Source organism: Engystomops pustulosus, chromosome 5, assembly GCF_040894005.1.
Source record: "Engystomops pustulosus chromosome 5, aEngPut4.maternal, whole genome shotgun sequence".
In the NCBI taxonomy this organism is placed as follows: domain Eukaryota; kingdom Metazoa; phylum Chordata; class Amphibia; order Anura; family Leptodactylidae; genus Engystomops; species Engystomops pustulosus.
This window is the reverse complement of record NC_092415.1, coordinates 205,781,135-205,798,685: the sequence shown is the minus strand read 5'-3', so window position 1 is coordinate 205,798,685 and position 17,551 is coordinate 205,781,135. Positions and strand designations below refer to the sequence as shown.

At 49.5% G+C, this 17,551-nt stretch overlaps 2 protein-coding genes across 2 annotated transcripts in view; one reads left to right on the top strand and one right to left on the bottom strand.

Annotated features, from left to right (window-relative positions):
• RPS23 (ribosomal protein S23) overlaps nucleotides 1-17,551 on the top strand; it is a 415,955-nt gene that overhangs the window by 324,407 nt on the left and 73,997 nt on the right. The gene's annotated exons all lie outside the window — the stretch shown is intronic.
• Nucleotides 130-16,741, bottom strand: CCDC13 (coiled-coil domain containing 13). Its single transcript, XM_072154420.1, has 15 exons — nucleotides 16,633-16,741; nucleotides 14,308-14,520; nucleotides 13,617-13,765; nucleotides 12,674-12,816; nucleotides 11,508-11,591; nucleotides 10,583-10,699; nucleotides 10,401-10,505; nucleotides 7,720-7,884; nucleotides 7,416-7,592; nucleotides 6,656-6,862; nucleotides 6,223-6,350; nucleotides 5,559-5,636; nucleotides 4,816-5,081; nucleotides 4,458-4,560; nucleotides 130-2,688 (listed from the first exon to the last, which is right to left on the bottom strand). The coding sequence occupies exons 2-15, from the start codon at nucleotides 14,511-14,513 to the stop codon at nucleotides 2,523-2,525; spliced, it is 2,094 nt and encodes a 697-aa protein (XP_072010521.1). The 5' UTR covers nucleotides 14,514-14,520; nucleotides 16,633-16,741; the 3' UTR covers nucleotides 130-2,522.

Below are 17,551 nucleotides of genomic sequence, written 5' to 3'. Positions count from 1 at the left end.
TGTGTAATCAGACCTCACACTGCTGTGCTCTGTGCAGTCAGTGTTATGTATTGTCCCTGGAGAGATGTGTAATCAGACCTCACACTGCTGTGCTCTGTGCTCTCTGCAGCCAGTGTTATGTATTGTCCCTGGAGAGATGTGTAATCAGACCTCACACTGCTGTGCTCTCTGCAGCCATGTTGTTAGTAACAGCCGGACTGTGATATAAGGATTTATCTGCCATGATTGTAGCACCTCCAAGTCTCATACTCATCACACTGCTGTGCTCTCTAGACTTAACTGCTGTAGTTTGCAACCAGAATCCTAAAGCCTCGGAGCAGAATGACATTTGTGTAGAGCTGCTAAATGCAGAGCTCACAGAGCACAGCAGTGTGAGGGCACATCCTCAGTGCACCTGGAGAAGCTACAATCCTGGAATATAAATTGAAATTTCGCATTCCTGCTGCAATTACCAACATACACAAAAGTCTGATTACACATCTCCCCAGGGAAAATACATGAAAATGGCTGCATAGAGCACAGCAGTGTGAGGACACGCCTCCAGTGCACTTGAAGAAGCTACAATCCTGGAATATAAATCCGTATCACAGTCCTGCTGCTACAAACAACATACACAAAGGTCGGATTACACATCTCGCCAGGGACCATACATAACAGTGGCTGCACAGAGCACAGCAGTGTGAGGTCTGATTACACATCTCTCCAGGGACAATACATAACACTGGCTGCAGAGAGCACAGAGCACAGCAGTGTGAGGAATGATTACACATCTCTCCAGAGACAATACATAACACTGGCTGCAGAGAGCACAGCAGTGTGAGGTCTGATTACACATATCTCCAGGGACAATACATAACACTGGCTGCAGAGAGCACAGAGCACAGCAGTGTGAGGAATGATTACACATCTTTCCTGGGACAATATATTACACTGGCTGCAGAGAACACAGAGCACAGCAGTGTGAGGTCTGATTACACATCTCTCCTGGGACAGTACATAACACTGGCTGCAGAGAGCACAGAGCACAGCAGTGTGAGGTCTGATTACACATCTCTCCTGGGACTGTACATAACACTGGCTGCAGAGAGCACAGAGCACAGCAGTGTGAGGTCTAATTACACATCTCTCCAGGGACAATACATAACACTGGCTGCAGAGAGCACAGAGCACAGCGGTGTGAGGTCTGATTACACATCTCTCCTGGGACAATACATAACACTGGCTGCAGAGAGCACAGACCACAGCAGTGTGAGGTCTGATTACACATCTCTCCTGCGACTGTACATAATACTGGCTGCAGAGAGCACAGAGCACAGCAGTGTGAGGTCTGATTACACATCTCTCCAGGGACAATACATAACACTGGCTGCAGAGAGCACAGAGCACAGCGGTGTGAGGTCTGATTACACATCTCTCCTGGGACAATACATAACACTGGCTGCAGAGAGCACAGAGCACAGCAGTGTGAGGTCTGATTACACATCTCTCCAGGGACAATACATAACACTGGCTGCAGAGAGCACAGAGCACAGCAGTGTGAGGAATGATTACACATCTCTCCAGAGACAATACATAACACTGGCTGCAGAGAGCACAGCAGTGTGAGGTCTGATTACACATATCTCCAGGGACAATACATAACACTGGCTGCAGAGAGCACAGAGCACAGCAGTGTGAGGTCTGATTACACATCTCTCCAGGGACAATACCTAACACTGGCTGCAGAGAGCACAGAGCACAGCAGTGTGAGGAATGATTACACATCTTTCCTGGGACAATATATTACACTGGCTGCAGAGAACACAGAGCACAGCAGTGTGAGGTCTGATTACACATCTCTCCTGGGACAGTACATAACACTGGCTGCAGAGAGCACAGAGCACAGCAGTGTGAGGTCTGATTACACATCTCTCCTGGGACTGTACATAACACTGGCTGCAGAGAGCACAGAGCACAGCAGTGTGAGGTCTAATTACACATCTCTCCAGGGACAATACATAACACTGGCTGCAGAGAGCACAGAGCACAGCGGTGTGAGGTCTGATTACACATCTCTCCTGGGACAATACATAACACTGGCTGCAGAGAGCACAGACCACAGCAGTGTGAGGTCTGATTACACATCTCTCCTGCGACTGTACATAATACTGGCTGCAGAGAGCACAGAGCACAGCAGTGTGAGGTCTGATTACACATCTCTCCAGGGACAATACATAACACTGGCTGCAGAGAGCACAGAGCACAGCAGTGTGAGGTCTTATTACACGTCTCACCTGGGACAATACATAACACTGGCTGTAATCTGTAGGATACACCTGCTGACAGGTTCCCTTAGGTGCACTCATACAGATGAGCTTGTGAGGCCTCTGAAATGTTTGTCTCTTCTTACCCCCGGAGGTCTGAGCCTGCGCTGTGCATATACAGCGGTGGTTACAGATGCACATACAGTACGGTGGCTTGTCAGGGTCAGTATGAGAGCCCCTTGTATACCCTGCAGCGTAGGGTGCTGTCACCTGGGGTCACTAGGGGGCGCCGCGCTCCTGCTTGTGCTGCCGCAGGGCCTGGAGGAAGATCTGCTTGACCTGGGTGATCATGTCGTGGTAGAGGCGCAGGTCGTCCTCCTTGGTCTTCAGCGCACTCTTCAGCGCCGCTCTCAGAGCCTCATTCTCATCGACCTGGATGGCGAGTCTGGAGGACAGAGGGCAGGTCAGGGATATTATATACCGATCTGGATCTGGGAAAGCTGGGTGATAAGGAATGTAGCCACCGTTATAGCTGCCTGGGGGTTGGCTATCAGATTAGCTATAAACAAGGGGCGTCGTATGACCCAGAGTGGAGTGTGAGCTGCTGGAGCCAGGTTGTGATTAACCCTTTAATGCTGTGGCCATATTAGGTCCTCGCAGGCTCATGTGCAGTGGATAAGAATGCGGGGAACGTGACAATGTATGGCTTAATATACCTGATCCAGCAGATTGGGGAGCACTCCCCCATATCCTACCAACATCTGTGTGCCTCTGGATCCCTCTGACACCCACACAGGTGGTCCCTGTACTGCCAGAGGGGGATATACCAGATTTTAGCAAGTGACCCCCCTCCCCTTTCCCCAGTAAATGATCAGTGTATACCCCCACCATTCAGGAGTCTAACAGAGTTTGGTGACCATAACTGTGACCATATTGGTTATCGCTGAGCTTTTCCAGACACAGATGAACATTCTATTGTTGTAGCATGTGCTGCTTGTGCTTCATGGGGCCCTTTTCTTATGTTAGTTAGCAAGTATGGAAATGAAATAGGGCCCCCGCCATGAGATCTTCCCCACTGCGGGGCCTTACTGTGTGCGGAGGTGGGCCTTACTGTGTGCGGAGGTGGGCCTTACTGTGTGCGGAGGTGGGCCTTACTGTGTGCAGAGGTGGGCCTTACTGTGTGCGGAGGTGGGCCTTACTGTGTGCGGAGGTGGGCCTTACTGTGTGCGGAGGTGGGCCTTACTGTGTACGGAGGTGGGCCTTACTGTGTGCGGAGGTGGGCCTTACTGTGCGCGGAGGTGGGCCTTACTGTGTGCGGAGGTGGGCCTTACTGTGTGCAGGGGGGGGTCCTACTGTGTGCAGGGGGGGGTCTTACTGTGTGTAGGGGGGGGTCTTACTGTGTGCAGGGGGAGGGGTCTTACTGTGTGCAGGGGGAGGGGTCTTACTGTGTGCAGAGGAGGTCTTACTGTGTGCAGGGGAGGTCTTACTGTGTGCAGGGGGGGGTCTTACTGTGTGCAGAGGGGGGGTCTTACTGTGTGCAGGGGGGGGTCTTACTGTGTGCGGGGGGGGGGGGGCTTACTGTGTGCGGGGGGGGGGTCTTACTGTGTGCAGAGGTGGGCCTTACTGTGTGCAGAGGTGGGCCTTACTGTGTGCAGAGGTGGGCCTTACTGTGTGCAGAGGTGGGCCTTACTGTGTGCAGAGGTGGGCCTTACTGTGTGCAGAGGTGGGCCTTACTGTGTGCAGAGGTGGGCCTTACTGTGTGCAGAGGTGGGCCTTACTGTGTGCGGAGGTGGGCCTTACTATGTGCAGAGGTGGGCCTTACTGTGTGCAGAGGTGGGCCTTACTGTGTGCAGAGGTGGGCCTTACTGTGTGCAGAGGTGGGCCTTACTGTGTGCAGAGGTGGGCCTTATTGTGTGCAGAGGTGGGCCTTACTGTGTGCAGGGGGGGGTCTTAATGTGTGCGGAGGCGGGGTCTTACTGTGTGCAGAGAGGGGGGGTCTTACTGCAAGCACAGGGGGTTCTTACTGCAAGCACAGGGGGTTCTTACTGCAAGCACAGGGGGTTCTTACTGCAAGCACAGGGGGTTCTTACTGCGAGCACAGGGGGTTCTTACTGCAAGCACAGGGGTCTTACTGCTGGCGGATGGGGTCTTACTGCGAGTCTAGGGGTCTTACTGTGAGCAGGAGGGGATTCACTGTTATCAGAGTTGTCTTACTGTGTGCGGAGTTCCTCTATCTGGGTCTCCAGGGGGACACTAGATGACAGCTCGCTCAGGTCATTGACATTCAGGAAGAGTCTGGAGCTGCTGAGAGACTGAGCTGCAGAGAGAAAACATTGCGTTACAGGGGGAGACCGGCTCCAGCTACACACAGTACAGATATTACCAGAAAACATGGCCGCCCTTATCCCTTCATCCAAGAATAGTGCCACCACTGTCTGTAGGTTGTGTGCGGTACTGCAGCACAGCATTAGTCACTTCCCTTGAGCTGTAATACTGCACACATATCCCAAAGACAAAGGAGGCGCCATGTGTGAAAGATGGAGCTAGTGAGAGGCGCCATGTGTGAACGCACCGGCCTTCCCGCGGGCAGACAGCTTTGGTGCGGCTCCGTTCTTGTTTGCCTCCATCCTCAGCTTCTCCAGTTGCTGCTCCAGCAGGACGCAGCGTTTCCTCTCCTCCTGCAGCTTCTTCTCCCCCTCGAGGGCCTTGGCTTTGCTTTCCTCCACCCTCTTCTGCAGGACGGACACAAACTCCATCAGGCGGTCTCTCTCCACCTCTGCGGCCTGGCACAGCGCTCTGTACTCCACAGACTGGCGCTGCCAGACCCCCAGCTCCAAGCTGTCACACAGGACAACAAGTCAATTACAGACTGTATCATCTTAAGTGCACTAGTAATGTCTGGCGTGACATCATAGGTGAACTAGTAATGCCTGCTGCGACATCATAGGTGGACTAGTAATGCCTGCTGTGACATCATAGGTGGACTAGTAATGCCTGGTGTATCATCATAGGTGGACTAGTAATGTCTTTTATATAATCATACGCGGACTAGTAATGTCTGTCTGGTGTGACATCAAAGGTGGACTAGTAATGCCTGGTATATAATAATAGGAGATGTACTAGTAATGTCTGGGGTGACATCATAGATGGACTGTTAATGTCTTATCATCATGTGTAATAGTAATGTCTGGGATGACATCATAGGTGGACTAGTAATTTTTGGTGTGACATAATAGGTGTACTGGTAATGTCTGGTATATAATCATAGGTGGACTAGTTATGTCATTATGTATTTCTAGTAAGGTAGGTCTTTACCTGTGCGGTGAGGGCCCCGTGCTGGTTACTATGGAGGGTGCTGTCTCTATCAGCTCATGTCCCAGTTTTGATACTGTCCTGGTTTTGAGGATACAAGAGACAAGACATTTATTAAACTCCGTAATGATTAAACGTTGAAGTCTTCTAAACTGCAGAGTAACAACAGTGACCTCTGCAGGAATAAAGCGAGAACTACAGGCCTGTCCAATACTGCCAAAAGTGGTCACATACACAATTATCTATCTATCTCCTACTTATCTCGTATCTATCTATCTATCTCCTATCTATCTTCTATCTATCTCCTATCTATCTGTCTATCTATCTCCTATCTATCTATCTATCTTCTATCTATCTCCTATCTATCTGTCTATCTATCTATCTATCTATCTATCTCTCATATCTATCCATCTATCTATCTATATATCTATCTCATATCTATCTATCTATATCCTATCTATCTATCTCATATCTATCTATCTATCTATCTATCTATCTATCTATCTCCTATCTATCTCATATCTATCTATCTATCTATCTATCTCATATCTATCTCATCATAAATTAGGGATACACTGCACCATTGTAGGGAGTATGTAGACATGGAAAATGATGCTCCTGATACACACCCACCACTGTCCACTATTTCGGGGTCGGTTTAGGGTACCTGGAGGAGTTGAGGGAGTCCCCGCTGTCTGACAGTGACCGCGCTGGGGCCAGTTTCTCGGGTCTCGTGGCCTCTGTTGCACTTTTGGTGTCGGAGCTTTTGCTTCTCGCTTGCTTCTCAGGGGGGCTCTGTGGATGGATCCAATGTATTGTACATTACAGCAGATGCTGATCTCTCATCCCTGGTTCCCCATTATCGTATTTCAGAAATCTGCAGCTTGATTTGTACTGTAATCAATATTCATGTACAATGAAGCACACTGGGGTCTCAGTGACAAGGGGGACTCCCTGTACGCATTTGGTGTCACCAGGTGCATCCCAAATCATAGGACACTGCAGTACTTGGAACTTCCAATAGACTGATAGGGGCGCTGTTCTGGAATAACACCAAACCCTTTCAGCCATGTATACACAGGGTGGTGCAGGGGTCTCACCTTCAGGCTCAGCTGCTGCACCTCCTCTTCCAGCTCCCGCACCTTCGCCTCTCTCTCGGCCACCATCTGCTTCAGCTGGGAGACCAGGGAGCTCTGCTTCTGGCTCTCGTTGTTGAGCTGCAGGTTCAGGGTCTGCTGGGACTCTTGGTGCTTCTGCTCCTGCTGACTGAGGCGGCCCAAGATCTCCTGCAGGTTCTTCTGCTGGCTCTGGAAGGACACGCTTATTACAACACATATGTAGTGTGATATCGCATGTACGAGGCGTGATATGTCTGCATTCAGTATGTAGTGTGATATCGCATGTACGAGGCGTGATATGTCTGCATTCAGTGTAATTGCTACTAAGCACCATGCACCATGAGCATAGGCATCAGGGAGTCCAGGGACCATGTCATATAGTGGTTTCCCCTTTAAGAACATGACTGGGATAACACTACAAGAACCATCTACACTTCCCTTGGAGTTTTGGAGTGGGATACACTTTTGTTACAAAGGGGCTCATTTACAAAGGGTCCGAATCGCGCACTTTCGTCGGGTTTCCTGACGATTTCCGATTCTCGCCGAATTGCCCTGGCGCAGCAGTGACACCTGCAAGATATCGGGTGTACGACTTTAGTGAATCCCGGCAGACCCGAATCAGCGTCGGACAACGCGCCGCGGGATCACGACTGGACCGGCTAAGTAAATGTGCCCCAATGTATCAGAAGAGTCAGACGGCACTGAGTGATAATAGTGATGCGGAGGAGAGGACAGGGGTTACCAGTAAGGCGTCGATCAGCTCGTCATCGTGCTTCCCCTTGTCCAGCAGCGTCACCATCTGCATCTTCAGGGTCTTCAGGTCATTGGACAGGGACTTGTTTCGGGCTTTAGAGCCATCAAATTTCTTTTTTAGATCCTCATGTTCTTTCTTCAGAGCCTCGTGTTCTCCTGTCAGCCTCTAGGGGGACACAGAACATAAGCTTGTCGTCACAATGTGTCAGGAGAACAGGTCACGTGTACTGTGTAATATGGTCATTGGTTAATTATCATTTAGGCTTTTTTTTATATCATACATGATGATTTACCTCTAAGGTTTCCTTCTTCTCTTTCTCCAGGTTTCGGATCCTAAATAAGTTCTTATCTTGTGCTGCAAGTCTTCTAGGTACAGAAATACCCAACATCTCCTCCTCCAGGCTAAGCTCCGAGACCGGACTCCTCATGTGTCCTAACTGTGTCTCCAGCTCCCGCACCTGGTAGAGACACACACGATCAGCATAAGTAACATACAGTGACTGCACCAGCAGCAGAATAGTGAGTGCAGCTCTGGAGTATAATACAGGATGTAACTCAGGATCAGTACAGGATAAGTAATGTCATGTATGTACACAGTGACTGCACCAGCAGCAGAATAGTGAGTGCAGCTCTGGGGTATAATACAGGATGTAACTCAGGATCAGTACAGGATAAGTAATGTCATGTATGTACGCAGTGACTGCACCAGTAGCAGAATAGTGAGTGCAGCTCTGGGGTATAATACAGGATGTAACTCAGGATCAGTACAGGATAAGTAATGTCATGTATGTACACAGTGACTGCACCAGCAGCAGAATAGTGAGTGCAGCTCTGGAGTATAGTACAGGATGTAACTCAGGATCAGTACAGGATAAGTAATGTCATGTATGTACACAGTGACTGCACCAGCAGCAGAATAGTGAGTGCAGCTCTGGAGTATAATACAGGATGTAACTCAGGATCAGTACAGGATAAGTAATGTCATGTATGTACGCAGTGACTGCACCAGCAGCAGAATAGTGAGTGCAGCTCTGGAGTATAGTACAGGATGTAACTCAGGATCAGTACAGGATAAGTAATGTCATGTATGTACACAGTGACTGCACCAGCAGCAGAATAGTGAGTGCAGCTCTGGGGTATAATACAGGATGTAACTCAGGATCAGTACAGGATAAGTAATGTCATGTATGTACACAGTGACTGCACCAGCAGCAGAATAGTGAGTGCAGCTCTGGAGTATAATACAGGATGTAACTCAGGATCAGTACAGGATAAGTAATGTCATGTATGTACGCAGTGACTGCACCAGTAGCAGAATAGTGAGTGCAGCTCTGGGGTATAATACAGGATGTAACTCAGGATCAGTACAGGATAAGTAATGTCATGTATGTACACAGTGACTGCACCAGCAGCAGAATAGTGAGTGCAGCTCTGGAGTATAGTACAGGATGTAACTCAGGATCAGTACAGGATAAGTAATGTCATGTATGTACACAGTGACTGCACCAGCAGCAGAATAGTGAGTGCAGCTCTGGAGTATAATACAGGATGTAACTCAGGATCAGTACAGGATAAGTAATGTCATGTATGTACGCAGTGACTGCACCAGCAGCAGAATAGTGAGTGCAGCTCTGGAGTATAGTACAGGATGTAACTCAGGATCAGTACAGGATAAGTAATGTCATGTATGTACACAGTGACTGCACCAGCAGCAGAATAGTGAGTGCAGCTCTGGGGTATAATACAGGATGTAACTCAGGATCAGTACAGGATAAGTAATGTCATGTATGTACACAGTGACTGCACCAGCAGCAGAATAGTGAGTGCAGCTCTGGGGTATAATACAGGATGTAACTCAGGATCAGTACAGGATAAGTAATGTCATGTATGTACACAGTGACTGCACCAGCAGCAGAATAGTGAGTGCAGCTCTGGAGTATAATACAGGATGTAACTCAGGATCAGTACAGCATAAGTAATGTCATGTATGTACACAGTGACTGCACCAGCAGCAGAATAGTGAGTGCAGCTCTGGGGTATAATACAGGATGTAGCTCAGGATCAGTACAGGATAAGTAATGTCATGTATGTACACAGTGACTGCACCAGCAGCAGAATAGTGAGTGCAGCTCTGGAGTATAATACAGGATGTAACTCAGGATCAGTACAGGATAAGTAATGTCATGTATGTACGCAGTGACTGCACCAGCAGCAGAATAGTGAGTGCAGCTCTGGGGTATAATACAGGATGTAACTCAGTATCAGTACAGGATAAGTAATGTCATGTATGTACACAGTGACTGCACCAGCAGCAGAATAGTGAGTGCAGCTCTGGAGTATAATACAGGATGTAACTCAGGATCAGTACAGGATAAGTAATGTCATGTATGTACGCAGTGACTGCACCAGTAGCAGAATAGTGAGTGCAGCTCTGGGGTATAATACAGGATGTAACTCAGGATCAGTACAGGATAAGTAATGTCATGTATGTACACAGTGACTGCACCAGCAGCAGAATAGTGAGTGCAGCTCTGGAGTATAGTACAGGATGTAACTCAGGATCAGTACAGGATAAGTAATGTCATGTATGTACACAGTGACTGCACCAGCAGCAGAATAGTGAGTGCAGCTCTGGAGTATAGTACAGGATGTAACTCAGGATCAGTACAGGATAAGTAATGTCATGTATGTACACAGTGACTGCACCAGCAGCAGAATAGTGAGTGCAGCTCTGGAGTATAATACAGGATGTAACTCAGGATCAGTACAGGATAAGTAATGTCATGTATGTACACAGTGACTGCACCAGCAGCAGAATAGTGAGTGCAGCTCCGGAGTATAATACAGGATGTAACTCAGGATCAGTACAGGATAAGTAATGTCATGTATGTCTACAGTTTGCTGCAGTACACATCACAGTCAGTAGGGGGAGTTACTCATACAGCATTACATACACATCTCGGGTTGTACTCACCCTGCCCTGTAACGCTAGTATCTGCTGCGCTCGCCCTCTCCAGCCGCCTGTTGATGACAGCAGCTGAGAAATGTTGACATCTTCTCCCACCTCACTTGCCAATACCTGTAGGTCCATGTGATACTATAAATCTTCCATTCTGATGAAGCACATAGCACATGACATGAGGTGAGGGGTCCTACCTTATGCGCCATCTTCAGCTCCTGCTTTGTGGCCTGGATTTGGTTCCGATATTCGGTCAGTTTGAGGTTAGTAGCTGCCAGCTTATCCTGTAAAGCTTTCATCTCTGGGCAGTCCACCTGTAATAATGTGATTATAGGTTTTTACCAGCCACCACAAGGGGGAGCTCAGGAGATTACTATATACTGGCCCATATTTAGTAAAGTGTTTGCTCCAGTTTTCTGTCTGACTTTGCACTAGTAAGAACGTGCAAACTGCTTGTACATGTATTTTTAAAGTGTCTGCGCAAGTTTTGTGTCGCGGCTGCAAGACGGGAAAAATGTGCACCTGAAAGGGGCTGTTACTGCTTTGTCAGACCGTGCGCCACATTTATTAGTAACATGCGGCACAATTTTTCAGCATGAACGTGCACCAAAAAAAAAATGGTGCCCACTTCCTGAACCGTGCAGGGGGCGCCAGATTAAGAAGAACGTGCGCCAGTTTTGATTAATCTGCTGCCCCCTGCACACTACTCAGGGAACTGCACATGGTACACACTGCATTGATAAATGGGGGTCACTGCGCACCTATTTTTGTTGGTGCACTTTCAATCTACACCGTGCAACACAATTTTGTCGGATTCTAGACATAAAAGGGCCTTAAAGCACGAATACGCAACACCACACCCCTTTAGGTGCGCAGTTTTGTATCGGACACAATAGCGGCGCAAACACTTCATAAATACGGAAGTGCAGAGCAGGACACTTTTTTCATGCAAAAGATAAAAACTGGTGCAGACACAGTGATATATCTGGGCCTGTATATGTACAGGTAGGTGGTCAGGTCCCGTTTTTTATTTGTTACCTCCTCCACCTACTAAGAGGATCACAGGTCAGATTAAAAAACCCTTTAGCATATAAGAAGATCCTTTAGATGTTGTGAACTCACCGGAGGGACTTCCCCGGAGCGGGCGACTTTCAGCTCAGATCCGGAGTCTTTCCTGGAGGGGTCTGAGGGATTGGAGTTCTGAAGCTGAAAAACAAATTCACAAAACTTCTCACTTGTGGGTCCAACATACAGAAGCAGCACCCACAAAATAACCCGAGATAAAGCACTGCTGGGTGCGCAGGCACATTGTGGTCTCCCCAATAACTGTGCCCCCCGAGCTCTCCCCTGTAACTGTGCCCCCACACTCTCCGCTATAACTGTGCCCCCCGCGCTCTCCCTTGTAACTGTGCCCCTATGGTCACCCCTTTAACTTAGCCCCCCATGGTGCCCCTATAGTTGATACCCCCATGGTCTCCTCTATAACTGTGCCCCCTATGGTCTCCCCTGTAACTGTGTTCCATGTCTCCCCTGTTACTGAACCCCACCAATAGTATCCCCTATAACTGTGCCCCCCATGGTCTCTCCTATAACTGTGCCCCCCATGGTCTCTCCTATAACTGTGCCCCCCATGGTCTCTCCTATAACTGTGCCCCCCATGGTCTCTCCTATAACTGTGCTCCCCATGGTCTCTCCTATAACTGTGCTCCCCATGGTCTCTCCTATAACTGTGCCCCCCATGGTCTCTCCTATAACTGTGCCCCCCATGGTCTCTCCTATAACTGTGCCCCCCATGGTCTCTCCTATAACTGTGCCCCCCATGGTCTCTCCTATAACTGTGCTCCCCATGGTCTCTCCTATAACTGTGCTCCCCATGGTCTCTCCTATAACTGTGCTCCCCATGGTCTCTCCTATAACTGTGTCCCCTATGGTCTCCCCTATAACCGCGCCCCCTATGCTCTCCTCTATAATGGTGCCCCCCCATAGTCTCCCCTATAACTATGCCCTTTATGGTCTCCCCTATTACTGTGCCCCCATTGTTCTATCTTATAACTGTGCTCCCCATGGTCTCTCCTATAACTGTGTCCCCAATGGTCTCCCCTATAACCGCGCCCCCTATGCTCTCCTCTATAATGGTGCCCCCCCCATAGTCTCCCCTATAACTATGCCCTTTATGGTCTCCCCTATTACTGTGCCCCCATTGTTCTATCTTATAACTGGCCCCCAATGGTCTCTCCTATAACTGCGCGCCCCATAACCTCACGATGTGTAGGGGACCCGGCAGTCACCTCTCTCTCCAGCTCCTTCACTTTGCTCTTCAGTTGTCTCACTTTGGTTTTCTCGCTCTCCATCTCGGCCGTCAGCTCACGGTTCTTTTTGGACAACTCTATGATTTTTGTGGCCGCGACGTCTCCTGCCAAGCCCGCCGTCCCTGCGGGTACAAAGGTGTTTTACCCCGGGCCTCCTGAGGGCACTGTGCCCATGTACCACAACCCTATTTTATCTGGGGAGCTCAGGGGTTAATGACACTGTTCTGGAAATATCCCTGGTGGTCTAGAGAGGTGAATGGGTTAATACTTAATATTATGGGTGTTAAAGGGGCTCAGGGTGATATCTGCTCACAAAAAATAATTATATTAGAAGATACTTTTATGTTATTCATAGGAACCTTTATAATCCCTTTATGGTGAGAGGATCACCGGATCCCTGGATGTCTTTAGCTTCATTCCCATAATTCTGATGGCCAGAATGGGGAAGGGGTTAATGACATATCTGAGGGGTCTAGGGTTAGGTGCAAGGGGGGTGTGATAGCAGCGCTGCCTCTCCTGACCTCTGGCTGTGACCTCTTACTGTCAGTGAAGGGGCAACACTATAGAATCAATGGATGAATCCCCTCTGATCACAGGGGCAGCAGATCCCTCATAGTGTTAGGAGATGGAGTTACAACTTAAAGGGGTTCCCTGGTCTGTCCATTGTATAGTGGTCATGACAGGTATTGCTGCTTACATGAATAAGCTGCAATACCTAGCATGGCCACTACACCATAGAAGGAGTCATCTGCGTCCCCTGTATAGATGTAGTTCCCACAGTCAGCTAGGACTGCTAATTGGTCAGAGTCCTTGTGCCGGACCCTGACTGATCACATAGGTCATCAGTATGGAAACCCCCTTAAAGCTAAGCATGAGTCTAGTAGTCCAGTCCATTCTCCTCATCCTGATATAACGTGGTTACCTGCCAGCGCCATCTTGTTATCTTCTACTTTCTTTCTCAGATGTTTAATCTCAAACTCTTTCTCTTTGAGGAGTTTGTGGAGGCGGCCGCTCTCATCCTGCAGCTCCCGGATCTGGTCCTGCAGCTGCTCGTTCTCATCCTCTAGGAGCCTGCGACACGGATCAGACATTGGGATAATTGTAGTGTTAATCAGGTTCACACTGGTGAGAAGATAGGTGGCGCTATAACTACGCTAAGCTTCCCCCAGTGATGGCTGGAGACAGCACAGCGCCAGACACACTATACTGGCTGTGATTGGTATTGCACCTTCATCCCATTCATCCTAATGAGCCTTAGCTGCAACATTGCCACGTATTATGCGCCACATCCTCTCCATATGTCAGTTCTGATACTGATGAGCCCTCCTAAGGAAAGGCCAGGAAGCCCCTTCACTGGAGCCAATAATCCTTCTATAGAAATGGTGCACTGCTGCATGGGGTCCCCCCTCAGCAGAGTCCATGACATCAGCGTATTATCCCATTTCTTGTGCGAAGGGGAAAACTTGATGTAGCTGGACAACCCCCTTCTGATTAGTAAAAGTTTGGATTCTCAGTAGGACTTTTAGGCCTTAGCTTACAAATCCCCAGCACCAAACACATAGCAGAGATATCGTCTGATTCTGGGGGATCTGCTGGGGGTACAATGTGCCCACCTTTTCCCGAGCTCACTGGAGGACTCGGCGTCTGTCAGCAGCAGGTTGAGCCGATCCTCTACACCAAAGGCGTCGCTCTTCTTGTCGTCTTCGTTGTGTTTTTCTTTCTTACGTTCCATCAGTCTCTGCAGACGCTTCTGTTGCTGCTCCTGTAACGTCCTGAACTGCAGCCGCAGGTTCTCATTCACCGCAGCGTCTGACTCCATGACGAATCTGGACGGACAGAAGACGTTCATTGTTTATACTTGGTCTGTGCCGGTCACCGGGGGCCTGGAGTCTGTGCCGGTCACTGCACCGGGGGCCTGGAGTCTGTGCCGGTCACTGCACCGGGGGCCTGGAGTCTGTGCCGGTCACTGCACGGGGGGCCTGGAGTCTGTGCCGGTCACTGCACCGGGGGCCTGGAGTCTGTGCCGGTCACTGCGCCGGGGGCCTGGAGTCTGTGCCGGTCACTGCGCCGGGGGCCTGGAGTCTGTGCCGGTCACTGCGCCGGGGGCCTGGAGTCTGTGCCGGTCACTGCGCCGGGGGCCTGGAGTCTGTGCCGGTCACTGCACCGGGGGCCTGGAGTCTGTGCCGGTCACTGCACCGGGGGCCTGGAGTCTGTGCCGGTCACTGCACTGTATATGTATATACGGTGTATACAGCCCCTCCTGGCTCAGTATGGGGGTAGTACATGTATATACGGTGTATACAGCCCCTCCTGGCTCAGTATTGGGGGTAGTACATGTATATACAGTGTATACAGCCCCTCCTGGCTCAGTATGGGGGGTAGTACATGTATATACAGTGTATACAGCCCCTCCTGGCTCAGTATGGGGATAGTACATGTATATACAGCGTATACAGCCCCTCCTGGCTCAGTATGGGGGTAGTACATGTATATAAAGTGTATACAGCCCCTCCTGGCTCAGTATGGTGGTAGTACATGTATATACAACTATACAGCCCCTCCTGGCTCAGTATGGGGGTAGTACATGTATATACAGTGTATACAGCCCCTCCTGGCTCAGTATGGGGGTAGTACATGTATATACAGTGTATACAGCCCCTCCTGGCTCAGTATGGGGGTAGTACATGTATATACAGTGTATACAGCCCCTCCTGGCTCAGTATGGGGGTAGTACATGTATATACAGCGTATACAGCCCCTCCTGGCTCAGTATGGGGGTAGTACATGTATATACAGTGTATACAGCCCCTCCTGGCTCAGTATGGGGGGTAGTACATGTATATACAGCGTATACAGCCCCTCCTGGCTCAGTATGGGGGTAGTACATGTATATACAGTGTATACAGCCCCTCCTGGCTCAGTATGGGGGGTAGTACATGTATATACAGTGTATACAGCCCCTCCTGGCTCAGTATGGGGGGTAGTACATGTATATACGGTGTAAACAGCCCCTCCTGGCTCAGTATGGGGGTAGTACATGTATATACAGTGTATACAGCCCCTCCTGGATCAGTATGGGGGTAGTACATGTATATACAGTGTATACAGCCCCTCCTGGCTCAGTATGGGGGTAGTACATGTATATACAGTGTATACCATGTATATACAGTGTATACAGCCCCTCCTGGCTCAGTATGGGGGTAGTACATGTATATACAGTGTATACAGCCCCTCCTGGCTCAGTATGGGGGGTAGTACATGTATATACAGTGTATACAGCCCCTCCTGGCTCAGTATGGGGGGTAGTACATGTACATACAGTGTATACAGCCCCTCCTGGCTCAGTATGGGGGTAGTACATGTATATACAGTGTATACAGCCCCTCCTGGCTCAGTATGGGGGTAGTACATGTATATACAGTGTATACAGCCCCTCCTGGCTCAGTATGGGGGTAGTATATGTATATACAGCCCCCCCTGGCTCAGTATGGGGGGTAGTACATGTATATACAGTGTATACAGCCCCTCCTGGCTCAGTATGGGGGTAGTACATGTATATACAGTGTATACAGCCCCTCCTGGCTCAGTATGGGGGTAGTACATGTATATACAGTGTATACAGCCCCTCCTGGCTCAGTATGGGGGTAGTATATGTATATACAGCCCCCCCTGGCTCAGTATGGGGGGTAGTACATGTATATACAGTGTATACAGCCCCTCCTGGCTCAGTATGGGGGTAGTACATGTATATACAGTGTATACAGCCCCTCCTGGCTCAGTATGGGGGTAGTACATGTATATACAGCGTATACAGCCCCTCCTGGCTCAGTATGGGGGTAGTACATGTATATACAGTGTATACAGCCCCTCCTGGCTCAGTATGGGGGTAGTACATGTATATACAGTGTATATAGCCCGTGATCTCCGCCATTACTCACCCGTCTCTCGGTCTCACCGTCTGGAGGAGGAGGACGCGTCACCAGGGTAACCGGCTCCATGGAAACCGGCGCGGCTGACGTCATCACCGTGCGCCGCCAGACACGCGCGCCACCTGGTGGCTGCGCGCCCCCGAGGAGGAGGTGGAGGAAGATTAACCATCTGGTACCTGAGGAGAATCTCCGGCACTGACGTCTCCCTGTGTGTATAACTCTCCCTAACGCTACAGCTCCCGGGGCCGGAGAATTATTTATCTCAGAGGGTGATAATAGATCAGGAGGACTCCCCTAAACTAATATACACCGCAGATTAGACCTCACACCAAACTCCATGAGCTGATACAGACCCCAGACCCCTAACCTAATAGAGACCCCCAGACCACACCCCTAAACTAATAGAGACCCCAGACCACACCCCTAAACTAATAGAAACCCCCAGACCAGACCCCTAAACTAATAGAGACCCCAGACCACACCCCTAAACTAATACAGACCCCAGACCACACCCCTAAACTAATACAGACCCCAGACCAGACCCCTAAACTAATAGAGACCCCAGACCACACCCCTAAACTAATAGAGACCCCAGACCACACCCCTAAACTAATAGAGACCCCCAGACCAGACCCCTAAACTAATAGAGACCCCAGACCACACCCCTAAACTAATAGAGACCCCAGACCACACCCCTAAACTAATACAGACCCCAGACCAGACCCCTAAACTAATAGAGACCCCCAGACCAGACCCCTAAACTAATAGAGACCCCCCAGACCACACCCCTAAACTAATAGAGACCCCCCAGACCACACCCCTAAACTAATAGAGACCCCAGACCACACCCCTAAACTAATAGAGACCCCCAGACCAGACCCCTAAACTAATAGAGACCCCAGACCACACCCCTAAACTAATAGAGACC